This window comes from Carassius carassius, chromosome 2 (genome assembly GCF_963082965.1).
Source record: "Carassius carassius chromosome 2, fCarCar2.1, whole genome shotgun sequence".
Classification (NCBI taxonomy): Eukaryota; Metazoa; Chordata; class Actinopteri; order Cypriniformes; family Cyprinidae; genus Carassius; species Carassius carassius.
In genome coordinates, this window is record NC_081756.1 from 28,508,897 (window position 1) to 28,519,117 (window position 10,221).

The 10,221-nt window shown below is 37.3% G+C and overlaps 2 protein-coding genes across 4 annotated transcripts; both read right to left on the bottom strand.

Moving 5' to 3' along the window:
- Positions 1 to 155: 155 nt before the first annotated feature.
- Positions 156 to 2,921, bottom strand: rrad (Ras-related associated with diabetes). 3 transcript variants are annotated; one of them, XM_059514159.1, is made up of 5 exons: positions 2,723 to 2,921; positions 2,222 to 2,586; positions 1,989 to 2,062; positions 1,397 to 1,601; positions 156 to 1,167 (listed from the first exon to the last, which is right to left on the bottom strand). In XM_059514159.1, coding segments are annotated over exons 1-5 (924 nt in total). In that variant the 5' UTR covers positions 2,725 to 2,921; the 3' UTR covers positions 156 to 889. The 3 variants fall into 3 exon arrangements, with proteins under 3 accessions (XP_059370142.1, XP_059370151.1, XP_059370158.1); XM_059514168.1 differs by having other exon boundaries at positions 2,222 to 2,590; positions 2,723 to 2,917; XM_059514175.1 differs by having other exon boundaries at positions 2,222 to 2,600; positions 2,723 to 2,823.
- Positions 2,922 to 5,905: 2,984 nt separating this feature from the next.
- On the bottom strand, positions 5,906 to 9,849 carry LOC132097707 (cytosolic iron-sulfur assembly component 2B-like). Its single transcript, XM_059503593.1, has 5 exons — positions 9,581 to 9,849; positions 9,316 to 9,395; positions 8,994 to 9,119; positions 8,776 to 8,821; positions 5,906 to 6,062 (listed from the first exon to the last, which is right to left on the bottom strand). The coding sequence occupies exons 1-5, from the start codon at positions 9,708 to 9,710 to the stop codon at positions 5,962 to 5,964; spliced, it is 483 nt and encodes a 160-aa protein (XP_059359576.1). The 5' UTR covers positions 9,711 to 9,849; the 3' UTR covers positions 5,906 to 5,961.
- Positions 9,850 to 10,221: the final 372 nt, after the last annotated feature.

The following is a 10,221-nucleotide window of genomic DNA, read 5'->3' on the forward strand; positions in this document are numbered from 1 at the left end:
AAAACCTTTAACTACCTTGTTTCCTCCAATTACACAACTGACTAGCTAGTCCCTGTCTTGCATATGTATGGGGGAATAAATTACATGGTATAATAGCTTCAAGTCTGAATGTGTATTTTGTGTTTGTAGTAGATAGAACACAATGCACGTTAAAATTATATCTTTTTTCAAATTATTTTATTATAAAACCAATTGTAAACGTAACAAAATTAACAACTCAATAATATTAAATGGCATTAAGTGCAAATCAAATGTTTTGAAAAACCGCTCACAACACATAATTTATTGCTTCTATGTCGTTCATTTGCACATGGAGCACAGATGTCAGAATAACCATATCAGACCTCTTATACTGAAACATCCTATTTATATTGCCTCTTGCCCTACCCACCCGGCCCACCCAAAAAACCCAAACCTTTTAGTTCAGTGTCTTGGCTGAGTTACGAACCTGCACACTCAGTTTCAAGTAACATTTGATTCCATAAGTAATATCAACAAGAACAATGACTTGTGCTCATCCCCTAGACATCTGACACAGCTATAGTCCACATAATGAAGAGAACCTATTTCTTTTGCCTTTGTGCAAACACCCCCCACAGCTCTCCAAAGGGAACATTGTGATTTGTGGATTTACATCTTATTTACATGCGCAGAATTTGACAACTCTAAATATTAAGGCAGCAAAACACTGAAAATTGTAACAACAATAAAAAGCCTCATGCCAGTCAACATAATCAACATGATTTTGTCAGTTTTGTTTCGTATAGAATCTCTTCTCAGTTTAAAAAACAAGTTCATTTTCGTCTGTACAGCTAGACAGTCCTCATATTAGCATGGAAAACACACAGCTTCTGGTCGTGGGAATCAGAGGGCAAATTAGTCCAGTTTTTCATAGCACTGACAGGTCGTGACAGGATTTGGACTTCTGCCTGAAGGCCATCTTCTTGTTCTTCCGGGCCACCATACGGCCCAGGAAACGTTTGGCCTTTTTGCTGATGCTCTCGCGGCGCTTGCAGTTGGCCATCCGGCGGGCGTTTTCTTCCTTGCTGTCCTTGCGCAGGCGAATTTGCCGGACGATCCCCTCAAAGAGGTCGTGCACATTGTGATGTAGGGAGGCTGAGGTTTCAATGAACTTGCAGTCAAAAACAACAGCACAGGCACTGCCCTCTAGAGAGACGGGGGGAAAGAGACACACGTGCAGGTGAGCAGAAACTCCATTACCAGAGGGATGAAGGCTACGTGTCATCATTACTGTGCCTCTTGGCTGTTACTCAGAGCTCAGGAGACAGGCAAGTGCTTTATCCAAAACATCTACAACCTGACTCCAACCAGAGACTGCAAAGTCTGTTTCTACCTGCCATATTTAAAATGGAGAAGAAGGTGGCTGAAATCTTACCATCAACAGAAACTTCTCGGGACCGCACCAAGTCACTCTTGTTTCCCACCAGGATGATAGGGATGTTTTCCGACTGCCGAGCTCTGCGCAGCTGGATTCGTAGCTCTGAAGCTTTCTCAAAGCTGGACTTGTCTGTCACTGAGTACACAATGATGTAGGCATCTCCCATACGCATGCACTGATCCTTCAGCCACTGGCTGTTGTCCTGCAGGAACAAATTGATGGTTATACAGTGTAAAGTTAATGCTGATCATAGCTAAGACATCACATTTTTTTAAATCAATTTTATTTATTTTGATAAAATAATTGTATTTATTTATATTATTTTAATTTAGTTAAAATATTTCATTTGAAACATTTGTAATATATATATATATATATATATATATATATATATATATATATATATATATATATATGTGTGTGTGTGTGTGTGTATATGATGTATTTAATTTAGATCAAATATTTAACTTTAATAATTTTCACGACTTCAGTGTTTTATTTGTTTAAATTTATTGAAAATATTTCATTGTAAAAAAAAATATTATACTATTTCATTTATTTAAAATAACTCTTCATGCCCACTGCTTACCTGTTCCCATATGTCATAGAGAAGAATTGAGGTCTCCTCATCATCAACCACAAGGGATCTGTCATATGTGTTTCCTGAAATGAAAGGGGCAATGATTACACATCTGTAATGTCACACAGGCCTGTAATACATTAATAAAAAAGCACCACATCACTTTCAGAAATGATTAATCTGAAAGGGAAATCTTGATCCGAGCGCTTCTGAACAAATCAGGACAAAATCTAGTAATTTACCTGTTTCCTCGCAGTCGTTACTGTCTTCAACTCCTCCAAATATTCTCGCCAAACTCGACTTCCCGACGCCGTGCTCGCCCAGGAGCACCACCTTGTAGACCTGTCCGTCTGAGTCGCTGCCGGACGAGATGACGGAGTCGGAGGAGTCGGACACGCAGCTGTTCCTGTGCTCCTCTCCCGGACTGAAGCGCATGAGGCTGGCCAGCTCGGTGGGCTGAGCCTCGGGCATCGAGCGCAGCTCTCGGTCGTCCACAGGCATGCTCCTTCTGTGCAGGTTCTGCAGGTGGAGGGGAAACGGCATGCTACCTCTCCTCTTGTCCATGTTCCTCAACTTGTCTCCTTTGTTTAAGGTCATGACTCCAAACCTGTCTGTGCAAAACTATATTATAACAATTGTACACTATAATGACAGTTTGTCACAAACTTACACCTATAATAATAATAGCCTAATACTACCAATAGGAGTTGTAAGATATGAAAACGTGTCAAAAGGATACTTACATCTGATTGCGTCTACAACGTCTTCCGTGTAATGTGAGAGATTCCAGTTATTCCGGTAAACGCCGTTATTCTTCCGCTGAGGTTTTCGCTTATGAACGGTGATGAGACGGAACCCTTATTTATGCGAGTGAGTGACGTCAGCCCGAGGGAGGGCTTGCCTCGCGGAGAATCACGCGTCTTTCTTATAGTAGTAACATCATTTTGAGGGAGGGGCGTGTGATTCACAATTCTGCGAGTATTGCGAGGGCGTTCGGCAGAGAGGGTCTTCCCTCCCCTGCGCGTGTACTGCTTTAACGATGGGCTGAATCATGTTCCGCTTTTATTGCAGCCATGAAACGCCTTCTTCACTGTAGAGAAAGCAATGGCGTATAGTCCGAACATAAAAATGCTTTAGGAAAAGAAATCAGTGTGTGTGTGTGTGTGTGTATGTGTGTGTATGTATATATATATATATATATATATATATATATATATATATATATATATATATATATATATATATATATATATACATATATATATAACTTTTCTTTCTTTCTTTCTTTCCTTCTTTTTTTTTTTTTTTGAAAATAGACATCTTGCTAGTTTTAACTGGTTGAAGCTGGTCTCCCAGCCTGAGCTCATAATTCGTCATTTTTAAGGCAAAACAATATGAAAATGCCTTGAATTGGTACAAATTCATTTTTTTACAAAAATGTAAGCAAAAAGTAATATCCTTAAAATGTAAAAATGTATAGAGAAAGGGGTTTTCCACAAATTCCTTGACCAAACATTTGTTTAGATTTGTGTTTAGACCTTAATTTGTACATTGGGGTGTTTTGTTATATGTTATAGCATTATTTTAGAATTATGAGTGTTACCTTAATGATCTTTTGCTTTATTTGTGTCGTTAATTGTGCTCTCTAGTGTGATTATTGGTTTATCACAGTGGCTGGAAAGGTCAATTTCTGAAAAACATCATGTGGATTTTGATTGTACTGTACAGTAACAAGACTGGTTGGTTAACATATATGATTTCATGATATACAGTTATGAACTAAAATCACCAAGTCACCATAATGTCATCACTTTGGATTTCTATGAAATACTATGATTAAATATTCCCTGGACCAGCAATTAACTGTTTTCCCCAGCATTCCAAAGGTATTACTTAAAGAGATTCCCGATTAGTATCAGAATTAGTATTCATTGTCAGATTATCATTTATTATATTTGTTGCATGCTAAAAACGTCATCCTATAATTTTCAAGGGCAAAATCATGTTGGTGGAGTACACTTATAGGTAGTTCAATGTTGCCATCCAGTGGTATATGATAGGTACTGTCAGGTACAGACATTTACCAGAAGGTGTATCAACTATCCTGTGCCTTGCCAATACAGTTCTACTTTATTATTCCACTGTTATAATTTAAGATACATTTTAATATTTTTAACTTTCATTTAACAGCTGATTGTTTATGGGAGTTACATATAGCAATTTCTTCATGTTTTATCAGATCTGATTTTAAAGAGTCAATTTTTTCATTAGCATTTGATTCTGTGAAACTAAATGATTTTGGCAAGTAGGCATCAGGCCTAAGTCTTTTATCCACACTAAGCTGATTTCAAACTTATTATGTGGAAGAGGTTTATATATTGTGATGACGTGCCAAAGTTATGGGATTTTTACATCCTCACTGTAAAATATGATCATTATTTTAACAGTAAAACACTGTAAAAATGTTATAGTAAAAACATTTTAATTGGTTAACATTAAGTTTCCATACTATATACAGTGAAAAATTGTGATTACCGTACATTTAATGTGATTTCACTATAAGGTACTGTTAAAATTACGTTCATTAAGTCATAATTTACAATAAAAAACAAACAAACAAACATAACTGACACTCCCACAATTCCTTGCGTGACACTTCATATTTGATGTTTTTTTTTTTTATAATTTACAATAAAAAACAAACAAACAAACATAACTGACACTCCCACAATTCCTTGCGTGACACTTCATATTTGATGTTTTTTTTTTTTTCATCGAAATAACCATTTCTTCTTGTTTTTTTCTCAACATGGTGGTATTTTAAGAATATATCAGTAAATTAAATACTTTTTTTTTTTACTGTGATTTTAAGTCTGTAAAACCTAAAATGTTGCTACCATATGTTTTACGGTACAGTTCTGGCAACCAATTTTACACTATAAAACATACCCTGACATGTCCTTTCTACTTAAAGCGCAGATGCACAACAAGCAAAAACTTCAAATAAATAATCATAAATGAAGAAAATTTATATTTGAAGTTTGGTGTTTATTTTCATGACCAGACCAAAAAAAGACAAAACTATTGAATAAGAGTTCTGTTACGTGAAATAGTATCTACCATGCATTTTTAATGCATGCTAGCGAAAGCAATTTTGTGACTTGAAAGCCAAGTAAGTGTAATCTAAACAGACTCTGCAAACTATTGTGCTTATTCTAGCATCTGTGTATCATCACCTTCTGCCTTAAACTTCCACAGACTATTACCCTTTAGACTTCACAAGACAAACAAGTTTTAATCATAACTTTATAAAAAAAAAAACTACAATTTTCCTAAAGAAGTAATGTGATTCCTGTCATTCCCGGTATCATTTGATGAGCATCAGCCTAACTTTTGTCTCTCAAAGATGCAATAACATAGAGTGTGCTATAAGTTGGTCTGTGATGAAGGTTAATAATAGCTAATATTAAAGAAGTTACCCTGCCTATATTATAAAGTGTCTAGTATAAACTGACAAAACGGATTTCACTTTTTTTTTTTTTTTTTTTGGTTTTATTGGCAAAAACAAGATTTACAAAACAAAGCAGTGGGAATTATTTCTGCTGCACACGTTCTCCGTTTTGGCCAATAAGAAATTTCTTGGAAAAGTCCACAACTTTCTAAAAGTAAAAGTCATTTTGTACATATTCATAAGTATATGGCATTACAGAACAACATTTCTTTATGTATCCATGTACTGTCAAACAGAAAAGAAAGAAACAAAAATGGTTCCACGTGAATTCTCTCTTAATGTTCTTTTCCTAACACATTTTTAAACTCAACTTGGAAGCATCTCTCACTTTTTAAGCACTAAGTCCTCCTGCCCTATATATATATATATATAAAATAGCTAAAAATCTTATCATCACTCAACTCTGGCTTGACTGTAAGAGTTCACTGCGGACTGTCAAAGGTGTACACAACAGCGGCAGGATTCTTGGGATCACATGGTTCTGGTGAACAGACACTGGTTGACCACCTCCAGCAGCTGAGAGTTCTCCAGAGCTGCTGCCACTCGCTCTTTGTCTGCAAGCTGCTTATTGACTGGAGAAGAAAAACACAACTGGAGTTTTATTTTAAAATAAAAAAAAACGGTGCTGTGTAATAAAAAAAAAAAATATTCTTGCCCTTAACCATATAAAGCCTACTGAATATATATACGCTACATAAACACTTGGATTTCTAAAACCTCTAACGTTTAGTTATCTGACTGACAGTTGATCCTTTCATTAGCAAGTAAAATGCCTTTTAGTGTAATTCTACAATCATACACATTTAGGTTATGAAACATGCTTTTGAGGCGTCTGAATTGCATTTCATAACATTTTGTCCCAAAAAAAGCATTCAAATGTTACCAAGACACACACACACACACACACACACACACACACACACACACACACACACACACACACGGAAAGTATTCAGACCCCCTTAAATTTTTCACTCTGTTATGTTGCATCCATTTGCTAAAATCATTTAAGTTCTTTTTCTCTCTCATTAATGTACACACAGCACCCCATATTGACAGAAAAAACACAGAATTGTTGACATCTTTGCACATTTATTAAAAAAGAAAAACTGAAATATCACATGGTCCTAAGTATTCAGACCCTTTGCTCAGTATGTAGTAGAAGCCTTTTTGGGAAAGATGCAACAAGTTTTTCACACCTGGATTTGGGGATCCTCTGCCATTCCTCCTCGTAGATCCTCTCCAGTTCTGTCAGGTTGGATGGTAAACGTTGGGGGACAGCCATTTTCAGGTCTCTCCAGAGATGCTCAATTGGGTTTAAGTCAGGGCTCTGGCTGGGCCATTCAAGAACAGTCACGGAGTTGTTGTGAAACCACTCCTTTGTTATTTTAGCTGTGTGCTTAGGGTCATTGTCTTGTTGGAAGGTGAACCTTCGGCCCAGTCTGAGGTCCTGAGCACTCTGGAGAAGGTTTTCGTCCAGGATATCCCTGTACCGTATTTTCCGCACTATAAGGCACACCGGATTATAAGGCGCACCTTCAATGAATGGCCTATTTTAGAACTGTTTTCATTTTTCAGATATATATTCATATGCATAGAATAGAAGATACTGCAGTCAAATGTTTGACTGGGTTTGCGTTGTCCATCCACTAGATGGAGCTGTGCTAAAGGGAATGTCAACATTTGACAGAGTGCCTTAATCCATATGTAAGGCGCTCCGATTAGAAGGCACACTTTTTTAAGGTCATTTTTTGAGAAAATTAAAGGCTTTTAAGTGTGCCTTATAGTGCGGAAAATACGGTACTTGGCCGCATTCATCTTTCCCTCGATTGCGTTCTGTCCATGCAGCTGAAAAACACCTCCACAGCATGATCCTGCCACCACCATGCTTCACTGTTGGGACTGTATTGGACAGGTGATGAGCAGTGCCCGGTTTTCTCCACACATACATCTTAGAATTAAGGCCAAAAAGTTCCATCTTGGTCCCATCAGACCAGAGAATCCTTCAGGTGTTTTTTAGCGAACTCCATGGGGGCTTTCATGTGTCTTGCACTGAGGAGAGGCTTCCGTCTGGCCACTCTGCCATAAACCACTGACTGGTGGAGGGCTGCAGTGATGGTTAACTTTCTCCCATCTCCCGACTGCATCTCTGGAGCTCAGCCACAGTGATATTTTGGTTCTTCTTTACCTCTCTCACCAAGGCTCTTCTCCCCTTAATTCCATTTAAGGATTATGGAGGCCACTGTGCTCTTAGGAACCTTAAGTGCAGCAGAATTTCTTTTTTTTTTTGTAACCATGGCCAGATCTGTGTCTTACCACAATTCTGTCTCTGAGCTCTTCAGGCAGTTCCTTTGACCTCATGATTCTCATTTGCTCTGACATGCACTGTGAGCTGTAAGGTCTTATATAGACAGGTGTTTGACTTTCCTAATCAAGTCCAATCAGTTTAATCAAACACAGCTGGACTCAAATGAAGGTGTAGAATCATCTCAAGGATGATCAGAAGAAATGGACAGCACCTGAGTTAAATATATGAGTGTCACAGTAAAGGGTCTGAATACTTAGGACCATGTGATATTTCAGTTTTTCTTTTTTAATAAATCTTCAAAGAAGTCAACAATTCTGTGTTTTGCTGTCAATATGGGGTGCTGTGTGTACATTAATGAGGAAAAAAATGAACTGAACTGAAAATGATTTTAGCAAATGGCTGCAATATAACAAAGAGTGAAAAATGCAAGGGGATCTGAATACTTTCCATACCCACTGTATGTATATATATATATATATATATATATATATATAGAGAGAGAGAGAGAGAGAGAGAGAGAGAGAGAGTGCATATAGAGTAATAACTGATATTCATATGCACCCGATATTCAGTGTTTTGCTTTACTTTTATAAATTCTCACTGATTTATATTAAGAGCTATTAGGAATTAATCTTGCACTATGGCCATATAAATAACATGCACCAAATTGCATTTTTTTTTCTCAGTTTGGGCCTTTAAATTAAATTGACATTTTTTTTCTTCCTGCGTGAGTTCTATGATTCTCTTTTGATCATACTATACAGGCCATATTGTATCAAATATGATACAAAACATAAAACATTTGCAAACACATTTTTTTTAGCTTTTGTCTAAAGGTGCAATAAACTGTTTCAGACTGTTTCACTGTTTAGGGTCAAAGGGATAGTTCAGCCAAAAATGACAAATTCTGTCATCATTTACTGCACTTGTGTGAAGTTGATGCCTTTAAACCTCAGTATTGTATATGGAGCGTTTACCTGCATCCTCAGAGGCATGTGTGCCAGGAGTGATGTGAACATCAATCTAACAACAACAATAAAAAAATAAAAATAACAAATGAATTGGATGGAAATTCCATATTCAAGTCAAGTCACCTTTATTTATATTGTGCTTTATACAATACAGATTGTGTCAAAGCAGCTTTACAGTAAGCCTAATGTAAGCTTAAATGTGTTTGGCTGCTCACTATACTGACCTTAAATCTGTCAGGAAGGGAGCGCAGAAGCTTGACTTTGATGGACAGGCCAATGAGTGTGGCCATACTGCAGTGTGGGATGGTCGGAGTGAACTCCACAGACACCACGCTCTCCGGATCATTCACCTGCTCAGGGAGCACAACATGATTGATTGACAGAGAGAGAGAGAGAGAGAGAGAGAGAGACAGACAGACAGACAGACAGACAGACAGACAGAGAGAGAGAGAGAGAGAGAGAGAGAGAGAGAGAGAGAGAGAGAGAGAGAGAGAGAGAGAGAGAGAGACAGACAGACAGACAGACAGACAGACAGATCCGACTCACATTGACGCGCACTTGTTCCACGACATTCAGCTCTTCGAGGGAAAGTGGGTGCTCAGGGTCATTGATCGATCTGATTAGATGTATTCAATGAGTTAAGGCCTGACTCAAAACAATCACAAACGCATTAAATGAGGTTTCTGAACTAACGCAGTTTGCAAGTGTAACTAGCTATCATCATCGCAGATAATTAACAGCAACAAGGCTGACATGTCACAGTCACAGTTGCAGTGAAGCTAAAGCCATGTTTGCAGCTCTGAAAGGATATCGAAGATCTCTCTGTCATCGATGGGATCCGCTACATCTTCATCCTCATCGATGGCAGTCACGAGTCTTTCCCCCGAGCGCTGAAATATCAGAGGATTGGCGTTCTCTAGGCGAGCTCCCCCTGACATCATAACCTCATCAACGGTAAAATGATAATACAACTAACACAAAACGATCAATACACTATTGTTAAATAAGGTTGTCAACTCTGCGAAGTCGAAAACAAAACAAGCCAGCCGGAAGTCAATCTAAATAACGGAAACAGTATCCACTTTGTATTTTTCAAAATAAAAGCATATATATATATATATATATATATACAATGAAAATTTAAATGTATAATAATGATGTCATTGTACAGAATAACCTTATGTATCAAAAACATGAAATGCATAAATAAATAAATAAATAAATAAATAAATAAATGTCTTGAACTAAGAGGGCTGATAGTAATTTTATACAGTATAACATAACCACCGGGAGAAAGCAAAGATCTGTCTTCCCTTAATATTGTTAGTTTTTTTAAGGTTAAGCACACATCTAAGCAGTGTTCATCAACCTTGAAAGCTTGACCTTGATTAAACAGTGAGGTCAGGTCCAAGTGACCCAATCAAGATTAATACACTTAAAAATAACATTTTA

Bases quoted from the DNA above. Each gene is read 5' to 3' on its own strand.
- LOC132097707 (XM_059503593.1), bottom strand. From the start codon at position 9,710: ATGATGTCAGGGGGAGCTCGCCTAGAGAACGCCAATCCTCTGATATTT. The intron at 8,822-8,993 runs GTCAGTATAGTG...TGTTGTTGTTAG, and splicing joins CCCTTCCTGACAGATTTAAG to ATTGATGTTCACATCACTCC. The intron at 6,063-8,775 runs GTAAACGCTCCA...TTTCTTCTCCAG, and splicing joins ACATGCCTCTGAGGATGCAG to TCAATAAGCAGCTTGCAGAC.
- rrad (XM_059514159.1), bottom strand. The intron at 1,602-1,988 runs GTAAGCAGTGGG...TTGTTCCTGCAG, and splicing joins TCTATGACATATGGGAACAG to GACAACAGCCAGTGGCTGAA. The intron at 1,168-1,396 runs GTAAGATTTCAG...CCGTCTCTCTAG, and splicing joins CCGAGAAGTTTCTGTTGATG to AGGGCAGTGCCTGTGCTGTT.